The sequence below is a fragment of the Aotus nancymaae genome, unplaced genomic scaffold (genome assembly GCF_030222135.1).
Source record: "Aotus nancymaae isolate 86718 unplaced genomic scaffold, 86718_ANA_hifiasm-v0.15.2.pri h1tg000040l, whole genome shotgun sequence".
In the NCBI taxonomy this organism is placed as follows: Eukaryota; Metazoa; Chordata; class Mammalia; order Primates; family Aotidae; genus Aotus; species Aotus nancymaae.
Genome location: NW_026988454.1, coordinates 55,789,940 through 55,808,709, shown reverse-complemented (window position 1 = coordinate 55,808,709; position 18,770 = coordinate 55,789,940). Strand labels below are relative to the sequence as shown.

The 18,770-nt window shown below is 42.7% G+C and overlaps 1 protein-coding gene across 5 annotated transcripts in view; it reads right to left on the bottom strand.

Annotated features, from left to right (window-relative positions):
• Positions 1-18,770, bottom strand: part of TRAF3IP2 (TRAF3 interacting protein 2) — an 86,702-nt gene that overhangs the window by 16,039 nt on the left and 51,893 nt on the right. For 3 of the 5 annotated variants that reach the window (XM_064360771.1, XM_012438373.3, XM_012438372.3), the window contains 2 exons: positions 15,724-16,545; positions 4,107-4,299 (listed from right to left, as the gene is read on the bottom strand). In XM_064360771.1, the coding sequence (XP_064216841.1) occupies positions 4,107-4,299; positions 15,724-16,537 (1,007 nt within the window). In that variant the 5' untranslated portion in view covers positions 16,538-16,545. Of the gene's footprint in view, positions 1-4,106; positions 4,300-15,723; positions 16,546-18,054; positions 18,125-18,770 lie in introns of those variants that run through there. The other 2 variants (XM_064360772.1, XM_012438374.3) reach the window with 2 other exon arrangements.

The window sequence follows — 18,770 nt, the reverse complement described above, 5'->3', positions numbered from 1 at the left end:
AACAAAACAAATTAGCATGACAGGTGACACAGATGGTTGATGTTATAGGCATTCAGATAAAAAGACATGACTTTTAGCTCATACTACGTAACATTTAATTATGTATCAAAAGGTAAAGAGGGCCATGTAGGTTTAGAAATATTTGTACCATTGACATATGAATGGAAATCTGATTTTGAAGACCCTTTAAAGAAATTTCTACCATATTAGATAGCATCTTTATCATTTTGGTTGCCAGTATTCCCATGAACATTCTGCTGAGATGGACAATCAGATGCCCATCTGAGATTTGGCGGGCAGAAGGAAACGGACAGCACACCTCTGCCGCTTCTGTGGTTTCTGTTGGTAAACACAGTGACGAGCTGCTGAGTTTTCCCCAGAAAGCATCCCAGTGTCCTGTTACCAGCTTCACAAGCATCGAGGGCAGGGCATGGGCATCCATTTTGCACCGGTGGAGATCTATCTGGCGCAGAACAGATCCAACCATTGCAGTGGTCACAGCAGCGTTGGCTCTCTGATTCTGCACCTTCCTGATCGCCAGAGGAGGCAGCCTTTTTGGTGGCCCTGTTCTGTGGTATTGTGCTAACCGGTGTTGGGACTAAAACTGTCTCTATAGTGTTTTATTTCTTAAAAAAAGATTCTGAAGCAAACGTGACAATACGTTAACATTCTTAAAATCTAGGCAGTGGGAACATGGATGCTGTTATTTGTTGTGTGTTTGAAACTGTGTCATATTATAAATTTTAAAAAATGTTTTGACTACAAAATCTCTACGTATATGCCCAGTTTTTGTAGACTGTTGCTTATGCTTTTCATATTTTTACCCAAAGAGTAATCAGAAATTCTAAAAGTCTTATATAACAGAATTTACAATAAAATTATGCAGAATCTCAAATGTACTATATTTTGAAAATATGAATGCTTAAGATTTTTATTCTATATTTTTATTAATATAGAGAAAATAATTTCTATAAAATATGCTTTCATCTAGTGGGGAATCCCATTTCATATTTTTTTCTCGTTTTCTTTTTTTTAAATTTCTCCAAGAAAAACCCATTCCATATTCTTTTGCATTAAATTCTTTTATACCAAAAAAAATTGTTTCAAAAGTTGCTTAGTTGTTATAGAAGATGATTGCTTATATGATAAAGAAATGTTAAGGCCTTGATAACAGTCAAAAACTTCTGTGTAAAACAATACCATGGAAATTTATGACAGAGTAAACTTTCCATATTAAAGTACTCTTTCAAACTATCAATAAGTGGAGAATTAGCTTCTTTTTGTTTCTTTTTTGTTTTTTTTGAGACAGAGTCTTGCTCAGGCTGGAGTGCAGTGGCTCAGTCACAGCTCACTGCAGCCTTGACCTCCTGGGCTCAGGTGATTTTCTCACCTCAGCCTCCCAAGTAGCTGGGATCACAAGTGTGGGCCACCATGCCTGGCTAATTTTTGTATTACTTTGGTAGAGACAGGGTATCAATATGTTGTCCAAGCTGGTCACGAAATCCTGGCCTCAAGCAATCTTCCTGCCTTTGGTCTCCCAAAGTGCTGGAATTACAGCCGTGAGCCACCATGCCCAGACTCAGTTGGATAGGTGTGTGTGTGTGTGTGTGTTAGTTTTTGAGACAAAGTCTCACTCTGTCACCCAGGCTGAAGTGCAGTGGCACAATCATGGCTCACAGCAGGCCTGAACTCCTGGGCTTGGGCAATTCTCCTGCCTCAGCCCCCTGAGTAGCTGGAACCACAGGTATGTGCCACCATACCCAGATAATTTTTGTATTTTTTTGTAGAGATGGGTTTTCACTACGTTGGCCAGGCTGGTCTCAAATTCCTGGGCTCAAACAATCCACCTACCTCAGCCTCCCAAAGTGCTGGGATTACGGGTGTGAGCCACCAAGTTTACCTGAACTTATTTTTCATTATCCTAAATTATAAAATAAATCAAGAAGACCATAGCAGGCTTAAATTGATGCTACAAAACCAATTACTCTCTATTATCTTTGCAACTCTTTTGTAAGTCTAAACTGTTTCAAAATAAAAAATTTAAAAATTACTATTCTCTTTTCTATTCAACACCAAACATTTCATAAAGATGTTTACATTTTGTTTATTTCCTTGGAATTTTAGATATTTCTTCTGTAAGAGTGCCTATCCTGCTATAAAATCACATTTTATCTCATTCCATTGTTTAAACTCTATGTATTTATGGTTTAGAAAAATAAGGGGTCTGGCCAAGCCCAGTGGCTCACACTTGTAATCCCAGCACTTTGGGAGGCTGATGTGGGTGGATCACTTGAGGCCAGGAGTTTGAGACTAGCCTGGGCAACAAAGTGAGACTCCTTCTCTGCAAAAACTAAGAAAAATTAGCCGGATGTGGTAGCGGACACCTGTAGTGCCAGCTACTCTTGGGAAGCTGAGGTGGGAAGATGACTTGAGCGTTGAAGGCAGAGGTTGCAGTGAGTCGAGATCACACCACTGCACTCCAGCCTAAGTGACAGAGTCAGATCCTGTCTCAAAAAACAAAAAAAGGAAAAAGAAAAAAAGGGATCTGTCTAGAAGAAAATATGAAGGTCTGTGGGCTTCTGAGCAAAAGGGAAAGCAGGCATGTGCCTCTTCACCATTGTTAATAAAGTGGGCTTTTTTCTTTCAATGCAATTTTCAAACCAATTACCACTTTGTGTATTTCTGAAAAATCCACTCTAATAAGAACTTCATATTTTACTCTATGCTATAAAAACAGAATCTAGTTTTAGAGTGGTATATAAAAGTTGTTTTTGAGCAAGAGTAAACATTTAATCTACTTTCTTACAAATATTGTCATAAATGAGGAAGCTCCATTTACATGTGTATTTTAGATTCATAAATTAAGAGAAAAGGAAAACCTGATGGAGAGTTCAAAGGGAATAAGGGGAAAAAGTGATTAAACAGTTGACAACTGAAGTCATGAAAAAGCAAAGTTGTTTTTCTGAAGAAGCATAGGAGAGACCTAAGAATGGTGTTCAACATGTATGATTTTTTTTTTTTTTTTTGAGACAGAGTCTCGCTCTTGTTGCCCAGGCTGCAGGGCAATGGCGCAATCTCGGCTCACCGCAGCCTCCGCCTCCTGGGTTCAAGTGATTCTCCTGACTCAACCTTCTGAGTAGCTGGGATTACAGGCATGCGCCACTGCGCCCCCGCTAATTTTGTATTTTTAGTAGAAACGGGGTTTCTCCATGTCGGTCAGGCTGGTCTCGAACTCCCTACCTCAGGTGATCTGCCAGCCTCAGCCTCCCAAAATGCTGGGACTGCAGGCGTAAGCCACCATGCCCGGCCATGTATGAATGTTTTTATTACAAAAGAAACTAGTAGGCCAGGCTCAGTGGCTCACGCCTATGATACCAGCATTTTGGAAGGCCAAGGTGGGTGGATCACTTGAGCCCAGGAGTTCAAGACCAGCTGGACAACATAAGAAGACTCCCATCTCTACAAAATATACACAAATTAGCTAGACGTGGTGGCCCATGCTCATAGTCCTAGCTACTTGGGGGGCTGAGGTGGGAGGATGGCTTGAACCTATAAGGTAGAGGTTGCAGTGAGTCAAGTTCGCACCACTGTACTCCAGCCTGGGCGACAGAGTGAGACCCCGTCTCAAAAAAAGAAAAGAAAAGAAAAGAAAAGAAAAAAACAGGTAATTTTAAATTTTGATGGGAAATTGAATTTAAAATTTTAAAGTAAGAAATAGGCTTAAACAGGAACAGACACTAGACATGTGAAGAATTGGCTAACAGTAGAAATCAGCCATAGTAAAAACAAAAACCTATTTGTGGACTGAAAGTTCAGATGATCTGAAAATAAAAGAAAGGGGTGTAACTTGGAAAACATCCGAAGAGTCTTTCCTGCAAGAGAATTTCAACTAGTCACTAGTGGCTTTCTATGTCTGATAAAGAGATCCTTGTCAACGAGCTTCCGTTTCCTCCTGACCTGAAAAGTCTGTATTGGGTGTTCCACTATGTGACTTGCTCACTAACATGGGTTAGCAAACCTGTAGAGAATTCTGTTATATCTTCGTTGCACTGGCATAATTCCTTTCCATGTTGAAAATGTCTGAAGGTTGGGCCTGTCATACTTACTGGTACCTTGGAAGCCCTGGAAAGGAGCAGTCTCTCTGTGCAGGCCTCTCTTCTTGGTCCCAGGGTCTGGGATAATTCAGGATAACCTTCTGCACAGGGTGCAGGCCTCTCACACTGGCTCCAGGCAGGGGCTGCCCGGGCAGAGCCGGCTGGATCACTTGCTGGTAGGCTGCTCGAGGGTAGTCATGGCCATCTGTAGGTGAAGACAACAAAGAGAATAGGGAACATCAATCCTAGCTCCTTCGTGTGAAAGGAGTGGAAAGCTCCATGCTCATTTCTATCTTGATACCAGCTGAAGGGTCCGGATATCTGTTACCACCTCTGTGATGTTTGCCATATTTCTCCACTGTTAATTCCTTGACAGTTTTCATGAAATTCACTTTGTTTGCCCTAAATAAAAACATCTGTGAATTTACCAGTTCAGTATTCTAATTGAAAAACTTTTCAAAAAACTCTACACAGGCTCCTCTTTTTATGGGATACTTAGGAAAATCCAACCATGAAGCACCCCTTTCACACCACCATTCCTACCATAATTTCCTTCATGTCCCGAACCCTAGGCTAGGAAAAATTATCTGTATGATAGATGTGGAATCACTGCTCTGTTCTTTCCTCCCCTAAGTGGACACACATGTGCATGTGAACACAGACACACACACACACTCTACTGCTCTTAAGAGGAGGTAAATGAATGAAAACTTGGCTCATCCTCCTGGGAACTAGCCAACCAGTTGGCAACACCCTCCAACTTCCTTGGTCCTCTCCTGCTAGAGCCTATGTGCACTTGGAGCCAGGGCTGTTTGAAGAGGGCAGGGTTCAGAGCAAAGTCAGAGCTGGCAGTGAATTATGTGAATGTGCAACCTGGGAGAAAGTGGGTCCCAGCCAGGACCAGGAGCAGCAGGGTCCCCAGGGAAGGGCAGCCTACCTGACCAGGCAAAAGAATGGAACTAAAAGCCCAGAGGAGGGATGCAGGGAACCAAGTAGGGGTGAGAGGGAAGAGCTCTGAGGGAATGGCCCAGGCGCAAAGGGGCTAAGGTGTTGAGAAATGTGAGAGGTGCACGAGGACTGAAGAGAGCCGAATGGTAACCCTGCAAGATGAACAGTCAGCACCTCCTAGTGATCCGAGCCCTGTCCCTGCTGCCCACATAGGCAGTAAGATGATCCAAGAGGAGGCATAACTAATTAGGACCAGAAGGAACCTGGTTTTTATTTAAAAAAAAAAACAAAAAAAAAAACTCTCATTGGTCTTAAAATTTTTTTTCTGATTATAAAAGTAATAACCATGTTTGCCTGCTGTGTAGGTAGGATACATACAGGGATGCACAGCAAAATAAAACTGGCAAGTAAACAGAAAAGTGACTGGTAAGGTAGGTTGAAACCAGAATGGGGAGGGTGAGAATGTGGCTTATAATTGTATTCTTAAGGCAGGGTGCAGTGGCTCACACCTGTAATCCCAGTACTCTGGGATGCTGAGGCGGGCGGATCACTATGTTGGCCAGGCTGGTCAGGAGTTCGAGACCAGCCTGGCCAACATGGTGAAACCCTGCCTCTACTAAAAATACAAAAATTAGCCAGGCATGGTGGCACGCACCTGTAACCCCAGTTACTTGGGAGGCTGAGGCAGGAGAATCGCTTGAACCTGGGAGGTGGAGGCTGTAGTGAGCCAAGATCATGCCACTGCACTTCAGCCTGGGCAACAGAACAAGACTCTGTCTCAGGGGAAAAAAAAAAATAAGAACTGTATTCTTAGTTTGGTAAAGCAGTCAGGAGCCATCTACATTTTCAAAGTAACATTCAGGGGAATGACGGCCTCAAGTACAGAACAAAAGACAAATAATATGCACATTCAGTAGTGTGGCCTCCTCCAGGTTCCCACTGTCTGGACTCAGGAAACTTATTTGGGTGACCTGGCGATGTGCCCAAGCTAGTCTCTCAAGCATGGTCAGATTCCCTGGACTCAATCTTATTGTCTGCTTTGACCCATGACACCACCTGGGTCCTTCCGATCATGCTTCTTCTGACAAAAGTGACCATGCCCTTCCAACCCAGACTGTCTCCTGGCAGGACCCCATGACCCGTGTCCTGATATTGCTTAGGCCTGCTCATGACAAGTAGTAGGGGCTTAAAGAAGGGGAGGAGGAGAGAGGGATCTGCATAGGTCTATCCCTGCACCTGGCTGACAAAGGAGACTGGGACTTGAAGGGACAGCTCTCAGAAAAGAAGACAGCCCACAGAGACCCCTATAGTCTAGCACAGGATCTACTGCACACGTTTCACCTTGGGAGCCTTCTGGGGGCAGGGTGGATATATTCCAGGGGGTCCAGATCACCAGTTGCAGTTTCAGGGCAACAGGGCAGGTCACTACTGCTCCTTTCCCCCAGTTTAAAAAACAACAAAAAATGCCACTGCTATCAGGTCCCCAGGTAGGGGCCAGCCCTGCTTTTTGATGAGCCTTGTGTGAGCAGACCCTTTACAAACCAGCTGTAGATAGAACCCTCCAGAGACCTCCCATTGCACTTACAATCCACCCTGCTTGACCAGGTCCCAGGCCCTGTCGATCTTGCCTCCCACTGCACTCTCACTGGCTCACTAAGCTCTGGCTTCATCTTGAATACCCCAAACTTGTCCTCTCCTTTGGGACCCTGAGTTTGCCACCCTCTTTGTCCAGAATGTTTTTGCCCTAGATTTTCACAGACTGACTTCTTGCCACTCAGAGCTCAGCCCAAATATCACCTGTCCAAAGAGGCCTGCCTCTTCACCCAGTTTCTTTATCCCATTCCCTATTTTGCTTTCTTCATAGTTCCTATCATGAGTTTGCATAAGTAAGTGTGACTTTTACCTGTCAACTTCTTGCCCGCCTTCCCTACTAGAATATAAGCTCTGTGAAGGCATGGACTGTGTCCTCTTGCCACCATGTCTCCAAGAATAGTACTGGCACCCAGGGGACGCTCAATAGATGAATGAATGAAGGCTCAATAGTTATGAAGCTGACTTGAAGAAAAAGAGAAGCCATTTAGGACTGCACAATCTATTACTACTTTCTAGGGCACAGGTCTCCTAGACCAGGGGCCCCCAACTCCCAGGCCACAGGCTGGTATCAGTCTGTTGCCTGTTAGGAACCAGGCCACACAGCAGCAGGTGAGCAGTGGGTGAGCAAGTGAAGCTTTGTATTTACAGCCACTCCCCATGGCTTTCATTACCGCCTGAGCTCTGCCTCCTGTCGGATCAGCGGCAGCATTAGATTATCATAGGAGCGTGAACCGTATTGTGAACTGTGCACTCCAGGGATCTAGGTTGCGTGCTCCTTATGAGAATCCAATGCCTGATGATTTGTCACTGTCTTCCATCACCCCCAGATCTAGCTGCAGGAAAACAAACTCAGGGCTCCTACTGATTCTAGATTATGATGAGTTGTATAATTAATTCCTTATATATTACAATGTAACAATAATAAAAGTACACGATAAATGTAATGCACTTGAATCATCCCCAAACCATCCCCCGTCCCCAGTTTGTGGAAAAATTGTCTTCCATGAAACCTGCCCCTGGTGCCAAAAAGGTTGGGGACTACTGCCCTAGACTGTCTAATTCTCATCTGCTGTCCATTTGTTTCGGGGGTTTTTTGTTTAATCGGTGTCTCCCGCCAGAAGTAGGAAGGAGAAAGACAAAGTAAAAGAGGAGAAACTTTGCCAGTGGCCTTAAAAGCCTTTATGAGGAAAGGGTTGAAAGTATCTTGAGAAGTTTTCAATGTTTGAAGCCATTTTTGCTTCCCATATCCATTAATGAATGGCTAATAATGTTTTATTTGCTTTAAAAGGACTACCAAGCTCTAATCATAGGGTTTATTTCTTTTCCAGAAAGCGGATGTTAGTGCTGTTAATCAAAAGCCTTTGAATCAAGGTCATATGATTTCTAACAGATTATTTCCCACACAACATGTTTTTGTCTCATAGCAACAAATCATATCATTAAAATCACCAAAGCATGTGGGCTAAGTGTTTGATTAGCTGTGACTTTCATTTCAGAAACGGCCACCTGTGGTAAAAAGTTATGCCAGTTTATGTGAGCAGATGAAAATGATACACCTCATCAATTTTTAAAATTAGGGTACTGACAATATAGTCCTCTATGCTGTCCTTTTATTGTTTGAAAACAAAGGAAAGCTGAATATCAGTGGATCAATAAAAAATAAGCGTTCCCTTTTGTAAGGGGAATTTGACCAGCTTTGTCTGGAATTTGACTAGTTGTATGGAAAAAGTTCCTAAATAGGCCGGACACACCTGTAATACCAGCGCTTCGGAAGGCCTAGGTGGGGTGGATCTCTTGAGCCCAAGAGTTCGAGACCAGCCTGAGCAACATGGTAAAACCCCATCTCTACAAAACATACAAAAAAGCAAAACAAGAAAAGTTGCTAAATCAAAACTATGTTTATCAGGTAAATGACCATCTTTTTCATTGCTCAAGTTTTAATCATTCATTTTCATTATTATGATCAAGACTTGCTTATTTAGTTGGGTACTTTTTTTTTTTTTGAGACAGAGTCTCGCTCTGTTGCCAGGCACCAGGCTGTAGTGCAGTCGTGTGAGCTCGGCTCACTGCAACCTTCACCTCCTGGTTTCAAGCAATGCTTCTGCCTCAGTCTCCCAAGTAGCTGGGACTACAGGTGTGCATCACCATGCCCAGCTAATTTATTTTTTTTTAGTAGAGACGGGGTTTCACCATGTTGGCCAGGATGGTCTCGATCTCTTGACCTCGTGATCCACATGCCTTGGCCTCCCAAAGTGCTGGGATTACAGGTGTGAGCCACGGTGCCCATCCTAGTTGGGTACTTATATATATAAAATAATGGCTAACATTTATTGATCACTTACTACATGTCAAGTACTGTTCTAAGTTCCATATTCAGAAGTATAGAGTTCAATTTTCCATTTTCCTAAAGAAGTTGAACTCAGAATAAAAATCCAGATTCCTCACCATAGCCTGCCCAGCCTTCATCTTCTAGCACTCATTCACTCCTTGCTCACTCTGCTCCAGCCCCACTGGCTTGCTTTTGATATCTTAATGACATTAAGCTCCTTGCTTCCTTGACCTTCTCATTCTTTAGGTTTCAGCTCATATATCTGCTTAAAGAGACATTCTCTGGCCAACTTATTAATGTCTGTTCCAACACCCAGTTACTTCCCTTATAGTGCTTATAATTTGTCATTCTGTTTCTGACTTCTACTTCTGATCTATCTCTCCAGTAGACTGTGAATTCCATGAAGACAAGGACCATGTACATTGCATTCACCATGTTATACCCAGTGCCATCCAGATGACCTGGAAACTATTTGCTGAATAAATTGATAAGTGGATGGACAGGTTCTATTTCCAAATTTCATTGACTCCCTTCTTTGTTTCCCTCCCAGACAGACACACACACACACACACACACACACACACACACACACACACACACAAATGACTTTTCTAAGGTTTGACATCACAAAGACTCTACTCATGATTAAGACTCACTCCTTTCCCCAGGAAGTAGAGAACAGATTTCTTTTCATTCATTCAACAAATATTTATTGAACCTCGATGGCTAGGTACTTGGTGAACAAAGATAAATAGGATACAGTTCCCTTGGGAGTTGCTCAAAATAAACGGAGAAAGAGAAAATCTGTGTGTCTGTGGGTGTCTGTTTTTAAACACAAATTCACACTAGTTAGTGTATGAGAAGGGGAGACATATGAGTCGACAGCCACCTACTTGAGAATCCCTGTTCAAAAATAGCTTCCCTGTGGACTTGTCCCCAGTGCCTACAATTCCATCAAGAGAGTTTATTCTGTAGGGGAGGAAAGGTGGGTGATGTGATAGACAAATGATTTGCTAGCATGGTAACTCCTCGGTTCAGAGGCAGTGTTAATCACAAAGCAGAAATGAAAATTTTGCACAATCACAAATGGGCGCCCAGGACTGTATGTTATTTGTCGATCCTGTGATCTTCTTGGCTTGAGCACACACGATCTTCATGTTACTGGGCTTTTATCACTTGGAATGAGTAAACCAAATCCTAAATGAGGTTTTCCATTTATCAGTCACAACATGCAACATTTTTCTTCCTTATTAAGAATGGTATTAAAAAGAGTTTATGAGAGAGAAATAAAATCTGATTTTCAAGTTGTCAAAAAACGTTGTGATATAATGTCATCAGTTTAGCCAGGAAACAAAATGGCCAATATGAACTGCTGTAGGAACTCCCACAGCTGTAAGCAGCTGTGGTTCCTGAAAGGCAACTCCTTCTTTATCATTTCTTCCATCTGGTTTATTTCTTTTCCTCACTTTAATTGTGCATGCATTCTAGCACACAAATAATCACCTTTTTTGGTCCACAGGTACAACTGTACCCATGTACCCACAGTTTTATTCTATTCAATCTCCTTGGTAGAGAATGCAAGAATTTCATAATAAAATGAGGGCTCTTTAGACTTAATTCTGTCTCTTTTCCCAATATATTTGTATCATGAGTTTCATTTGATTGCACAGCCATGAACTCCATGCTGGTAACCTTCAGTGGAAGGATTTGGAGGCAGCAGGAGGCCGACTTCTCCAGGGGGCAGGTGAGGAGAAAACACAGACTTATTCCCTTATTTTCTCCTACTTTGAAAACTTTTTTTTTTTTTTTACATGAAAGGGGTGACCAATAACCATTTTTGCTTTAACTTACAAAAAGCTTAGATATGCAATTTGCATGGTGATCATTATTTATTTATATATTCATTAACTGGTAAGGAAGTAATGCTCTTCTAAAGCTGAGTAGAGCCATGTAGCCATGGTTTCCAACTGCACAAGCATCCCTTAGGTGAACAGCTCTTTTGAAGTGGTTTTCTTGGCAATTAAGTGCAGTTATAGCCCTGACATGAAACTAAGCATTTGTATACCTGCCCTGAATGCTTAAAATCTGTGCCAGTGAGCGAGATCTGGAAGTAGAGGAGCACCCTGCAGAACTGGGCTGCAGGATCCATTTAAATAATAACAATAATAACTAAAAGCTGTTAGTATTGAGGGCTTACCACCAGCCAGCCACTTTCCTAGTGCCTTTAATACATTATCTCATTTAATCCTCACAGCAACCTTTGTGGGAGTCATTGCTGCTGGAAGCCTCATAAATATTCTAGGGCTGTAATGCCCTGCAGAAAAGACATCAGCACTGGCAGCCCTGACTCTCTTCTCTGTAGTTAGATGGGAGCCAGGGCCAAGGGACATGCAAGGTGAATTAGGGCGAGCTTGCCTTCTGTATGCGCTCACTTCCTCTTTGTTCTTTTCAATTTTTACTCATTTCTTAATTACAAAATACCTGGTTGCTATTTTTATTTTTATGTTTTTTTATGTGTTTTTAAGACTAAGTCTCGTTCTGTTGCCCAGGCTGGAGTGCAGTGGCACGATCTCAGCTCACTGCAACCTCCACCTTCCGGGTTCAATAGATTCTCATGCCTCAGCCTCTTGAGCAGCTGGGATTATAGGCACCTGTCACTACACCTGGCTAATTTTTGTATTTTTAGTAGACAACATTTCACCATATTGGCCAGGCTGATCTCGAACTCCTGACCTCAAGTGATCCACCCACCTTGGCCTCCCAGGGTGCTGGGATTACAGGTGTGAGCCACCATGCCAGGCCTGCTATTTTAAAAAATTAATGAAAGTATATGAAATTAGAAAAAAATAGACCTGCCTCCTCTTAATTCCCTGCTTCCCTTCCAAGATCACCATTAGGTCCTTCTAGACTTAACATGTATATATAAACATATATAGTTAAAAATAAACAAGGATGCGATCATCACTGCAGCTCTTGCTTTTCAACTTAATCTTTTTGATGTCAGAATGTATATTCAGTGCAATGTGGGCCTAGTGGTCCATTGTATAAATAAATCACAAATTACTTATCTGGCCCCTTATTGATAGGCATCGTAGTTGTTTTTGTTTTTACTTCAATGCAATAATCCTTTAATAAAAATTCTTGTTTTTGTATTTGTATATGCTTGTTTAATGTTTCTGTTAATAGATTCCTGTAAGAGAAACTGCTGGGCCAAAGAGGAAGCACATATAAAATTTCAGTAGTGAAACTGCCTTCTGGGAGATTCCACCAATTTACGCTCCTATCAAGAGTGATGGGGAATATTCATTTCTCTGTAACTCCACCAACACTGGATGTTGTCCAAAGTTTTTATTTTTGCACAACTAATCAGAGAAAGGTATCTCTAAGAATTTTGCACTTCTTAAATCTAATGATGTTGAGCTTGGTTTAGTTCTCATGTGGCTATTTGTATATCTTCTGTGAATTATTCCCATCTCCTATCCAAGTTCTCCCCTCTGCCTTTCAACACCTCTTTTTGCCCTCAGGATCCTGGATGTCTCTCTCCAACCCCGCAATAGAAGGAAATAATACAGAGAGCAAGGGGATGGTGAAATGATGAACGAAAGCAGGTGCTGAGGCAACAGACACAAAGTGTTCCCAGTCAGGAGTGTTTGCCTTTTAAAGGAGCCTGCCCCACTGTGGCAATGCTCACCTCCAAAGATTGGATTGCTAAGGGGGCCATTTCAGCTCCAACAACGGGAAAAGTACTTTCCAGTGGGAAGTATTTTCCAGAGGGTCCTGGGACCTTCATTATAACATGAGTCAATGCTTTTTTTTGTCTATCACAGTGAGGCTTTCCCTTGTTAGCACTCAAAGCCAGTTGCTTGGGACTGTATCACAAAGCCTTAAGTATTCACACTTCTTCGCATTAATCTAAGGAGTTAATCGGAAGTAAAACATATGTAGGCAATGTCTGTCAGAGCATTGCTTATTGGATCAGAAAACTGGAAACTATTTTAAATGTCTGACAATAAAGAATAGGTAAATAACAATTTGGTAGATTCATCTGATGAAATATGATGAAGCAGTTTTAAATGATGCTGGAATAAGTACATTCAATGTCACTGAAAATTATTTTAATTTTACATTAAAAATATATGCAAAGGAAAAAACACTGAAAATTAATATGTCAAAACCCTAATAAGAAATTCTATTTGGGTAGCAGAAATATGAAAACTTATTTTCTTTTTTGAACTTCTGGACATAGTCCAATTTTGGGAGTGACCAAATATTATAATGATCAGAAAAATTATCTTTTTTTTTTTTTTGAGATGGATTCTTACTCTGTCGCCCAGGCATGATCTTGGCCCACTGCAACCTCTGCCTCCCAGGTTCAAGCGATTCTCATGCCTCAGCCTCCTGAGTAGCTGGGATTACAGGCGCCCACCACAACACCTGGCTAACTTTTTTTTTGTATTTTTAGTAGAGACAGTGTTTCACCATGTTGGCCAGCCGAGTCTTGAACTCCTGACCTCAGGTGATCTGCTCACATCAGCCTCCCAAAGTGCTGGGATTACAGGCGTGAGCCACTGTACCAGGTGAAAAATTACCTTTAAATGCAAATAGAATGTTAAAAAGTAATTTATGGTATTATTCTCACAAATTATTCCTTTTTAACATGGCAATCACTGAGAAATGCAGCCTTGACCTTGCCAACATTCAGTTCTCAGTGATTCACACTTAAGGGAATCTACCACCACACCCACCCTATGACTGGGCACTTAGAGCAGGCAGTGGCATCCATGCGCTCCCACTCTGTTGGCTTCCCAACATATATACACTAGGTCCCAGTTTTAGGCATCAGGGGCTTTCTCCCTCTCCAGCCTAAGGCCCCATTCTCTTCACACACTCCTGCTTCCCCAGCCCCTGCCCTCATTCCTGATCTCACACTCATTCTTACCTATTTCTTCCCAGCATCTTCTAAGTTACATTTCTCTATCTCTTCTGTTTTCCTTTTTTTTTGAGTTATGAATTACTGTGTTGTTCTCTTCACTTTAGGAAGCTTTATACTTAGTATACATGTACAAATATGTAAATTATGGTTGATCAAAGCATTTGTGATTATTTCCATAATTTATTTTAAAGTTGGGCATCAGGCCTTTGGTCAGGCACTTCCTACACTCTTTGAATTACTTTGAGTGTTTATTTGCTAAGAAAAATATCACATCTCACAGTCCTGTGTTTCACCTGGAAAGCCCTATTGTTATTTTCCAGTGGCCTCAGCAGAGATTTAATATCAAGAATGGTGGTAGGAAAAAAAAATGGTGATAGAGCTTTTATCTCAATCTAAGACTTTATCACTTTGAGAAACGCTTACTTCACTAGTACATATTATTTCAGAAGTAGTTTGAGAGTCTAGTATGTGCCAGACACCATACTAAATGCTGGGGAATTACGAACTGAAAGTACACGTTTGTGTTTGTGGATGTGCAAAAGCCTGCAATCTGGAAGGAGAGGAGACAAGCAGATAATTAGATGCCTTTCTGGCATTGGGTATCCCAACAGGGCCAGAGCAGCAGGGAGTCAGGCCCTGAAGGAGAACATGATCTGGGAGGTTTCCAGAGGTACACTTGAGCTAAGTCTCAAAAAAATGTGTCTGATGGTGGTTGTGTAACTGTAAATACACTAAAATTTACTGAATTTTGTATTTAAAATGGGTTAAGGGTAAACCTCACAGTATGTAAATTAGATCTCGATAAAGCAGGTTTTTTTTTAAAGGTGTTCAGAAACTGGGTCAAACACACAAGAGGGGGAAGAACATCCCGGAGAGAGAGAAGAGCGTGGCAAACGCATGGAGATGTGAACCATCAGGACGAGCAGGGGGGCTGCCAGTCTTTGAGTGGCTGGAATGCAGGGTAGCTGTGGATGGCTTAAGCGTCCAAAAGGGTTTAAGCAACAGAATCACAGAAGCAACTTCAATTTCATGTAATGGCCCGAATCCAAGAGTCTCGGTGACATTCTGGGCACCTTCTGGTTTTTTGTTTTGTTTTGCTTTGTTTTTAACTAAAAGCCCTTTCTCTGCCAAGTCTAAGATGGGGAAGAAACATGAAGAGAAGAAAGAACCCATATGCCCAAGAATCAGAACAAAAAATATATTTTCTAGAAATCATTTGGGTCATCTCTCTGCTTCTAGGCAGGCTTGTTAAACTAACCCAGAGAGAGGAAACTGTTTTGTCCTTAAAGATCCCTAGAGAAGGAAATTCCAAGTGGGACATGCTTTAGGCTAAAAAAAGCATTCTCTGTCAGGTGTGGTGGCTCACGCCTGTTATACCAGCACTTTGGGAAGCTGAGGCGAGCGGATCACAAGGTCAGCAGTTCGAGACCAGCCTGGTCAATATTGTGAAACCCCGTCTCTACTAAAAATTTTAAAAAATTAACTGGGTGTGGTGGTGTGCGCCTGTAATCCCAGCTACTCAGGAGGCTGAGGCACGAGAATTGCTTGAACCTGGGAGGTGGAGGTTGCAGTGAGTCGAAATCGCACCACCACACTCCAGCCTAGGTGACAGAGCAAGACTCCATCTTGGAAAAGAAAAAGAAAAAGCATTCTCTGAAGGCCCTTTGCAAATCCAACCGCACGTGGAAAGCCCCTAGGAGAAGCGGAATGCCCTCCCAGCATTCTGACCTCTTTGTGCCAGTCTAGTGACACAAAGCTTGGATGTGAGTCCCTTGTTTCTTTAGTCACCCACCCCAGAATGCCCAGAGGAGGTAAATATCACTTACATGGCACTTGGTGATCAGGACTTCCAGGACAATGGTAATGATAGTTCCATGGAGCATGTGGGGAAATATTGGCAGGTAGCATCTGTGCACATGCTGGATACCTCTGAGGTTCAAACTGAGGGAACTCCCTGGACCTGAGAGGTCCGGGGAGGTCCTGGGGGTAACATACGGAGGTGAGGGGCAGGGGCCTTTCCAGCTGCCTGATGCCCAGGACATCCTGGGGCTGGGAATCATATCCCGTGTCTATGGTTGGCAGATCCAGGCCTGCTTGGTTCCTGTGAGGCTGGGGCCGTTGCACCATCTCCTGGCTACTGCCCAAGGAGTCTTCTGAGGCATTAGGTAAACTTTGGTCTGATTTGTCTGAGTCATGGCCAGTGTCAGGAGAAGCTGCTGAAAGCTGAGATCCCAGCCATTGATTATGTTTTTCCATAAATGAAAACTGATGCTCTGCAGGGAGCGCTCCGACCACAGACTCAGACTCGGGCTCACTGACTGCAGAGGACCCAGAGGGGAAAGCTTTGCCTGGGTCTGGGCGTCTCCTGCAGAAGCTGTCTTCACTGTCCTCCAGAACTTGAGTGCGCAGGCAGGTGACCTGCTGGGATACAGGCCGCTGGTGATTTGCAAGTTTCAGGGTTGGATGAGCTCGAGAATTGTGAGGCGTTGTGGGTGCAGACAAGCTGTTGGGTGCCATGTTCCTTATATTTGGAGCAGGTGGTTCTGATTCCTCTTCCAGGGAATATTCTGGGATTGGTTTCAGCAACTGACTTGGGTATGGTTCTGATTCATCAACCTCCACAGGAATGCTTCGGCTCATTCTAGTTTCTGGAACAAGAGAAAACATGCCACAGCCTTAGAAGACAGATCAATTCTTGGAGTCCTCCTTTTATGACCTTAAGGGGCCTGGTTCAGGATGTGGTTTAAATTAACAGTGAGACACCAATGTGCTTGCAGAGCCCTAATCACATACAATTGTTTACTTATGCTCCAGGCAAAAGCACTAATGCTTATTAAGATATTTTAACCGGAAGACAATTCAAAGAATGTGATTGGACCATCCTGTGGTAGAAATCATTCACCAGCAAGGGGAAAACACAGATGAAAATCAACTTCCAAGTATTGAGGAAAGAGAAATTATCATAATGTGGGCTGCTTTGTGTGTGCTTGGAATACATGATGAAATAAATCTTAGTAACTGATATGGAATTGGAATGATCTCTAAGATATATTGAGTTTTTTTAAAAAGGCAGGCACAGAGCAATGTGGATACTATGCTGCTATTTTGTGTAACCAACAAGAATGTGTGTATGTGTGCATATCTGCTTGTATATGTATAAAACGTGTGGAAGATACAGAGACATTGCTACATTGGTTGCCTTTGAAGATGGAATTAAGCTGGGGGAGAGGAGTGGGAGGAAGAGTTTTCACCTTTTGAACTTTTATAATTTTGTTCCATTTGACTATTGCCTAATTTTAAAAAATAAATAAAAGGGTTATTTTTTTTAAAAAAGCAAAAAAAGAAAGCCCAAGTTTAAAAAAACACATTGAAAAAAGGTCAGAGTGACATTTTCTACCTAATAATTTTAGGTCATTTGGAGGACTTAATTCCCTCTGGGCACTATGCCTGCAACAGAGGTAGACATGACCATCTGGTTTGTGATGTAGTTGAACCAGCAAGGCTCACTAAACTAGACCTTAGCTTGCAGAGCATTTAGCCCACAGTCCAGGCAATATTGCTTTTAGCTATAAGAAGTACAACTCTTAATTAACCTAACACAATGAGAAAGAAAACCAGCCTCCTCTTCTCATTCAATGGGTTGAGATGATTCCTTGACCACAGGAAGAAGGCAGTCGAGGGACGAGGCTACACAGGAGTGACTGGGGGTTTGCAGGAGGCTGCAGAGTAGGTGTTGTAAAAGTGCAAGCAAGTGAAAAAGAAATCCCAGAGGGTTATTCTATGCCAGGCTTGTACATAGCATACTTCAAATACTAGAGAGAGGGAAGGGATTGTGTCTGGATTTTAAAATTCCTACTTTGAATCCAATTCGCATTTCAACCACAAACATTTACTGAGGGCTCACTGTACCTAAAGTCAGATTACATAAATTATGGTTCTAAGACAAGTTTCAGAGAGCACGCATTCGCTTTCTCTTGCACCCTGTACCCAATCCAATGGGATCATGACAGCATTTTGAAATGCTCCCCCTTCACACAGATAGGGCCAGCAGTTTGCCACCAAATGTACTTAACAGCCTATAAAAAGATACGTCACCACTCCCTGCCAAATGAATGCTCTTTGACACTCTTCTCCCACTTGGTATCAAACTTACCCACCTGCTGCACAATGACCCTTGCTCTGTTTTCTGACCCAACAGAAAACTCAGCTTCTAATTTTGGGCTGGCTCTCCCTCCATCTTGCCATCTCTCCCTTTTCCTGTCCTTGTCCTTTTCAGGCTGTGTGTGTCCTTTACTCATTGGCTCTGCAGAAAAGGAGACCTCATCAGCTAAAGTGATCAGACCTCATAAAAATGAACAAGTACTGAGACCTGCTCGGCCGCAGAGACCCCCATCCAGGTGGCGCTGAAGGCATTAAGAAGCAGACACCCACATGGAACAGCAGAGTGGGACTATCCGGCGGGCCAACAGCCTTCCAACCTGAGAGCCTCAGAGGGCTGACAGCGTTATGGGCTGAAGGCCTTAAGCAGATTCTGACCCACGTAATTAGTCTCTCTGAACAGGTGATTATTATTAACAAACAGGTGTTCTGTGTTTTCTCATAGAACCAAGATAAACTAGGTAGGCAGCTGGTGCCTGCTTACCAGCGATCAAGAACAAACTAGAAAGTATTCTCCACAAGGGAGCCACGGGGGCAGGGTCGCATATCCCGTGCTTAAAGAATTGTTTTCACCGGTGTATGATATACGTCTACTGTTTTGCTACTTTAGAATGCCCCAAGTAGTTTTCCACTTGTGTGATGAGGTGGGGGCGGGGCTGGGGTGGGGTGGGGGCGGGGTTTTCCTCGCCATCATTCTCAGCAAACAATATAATTT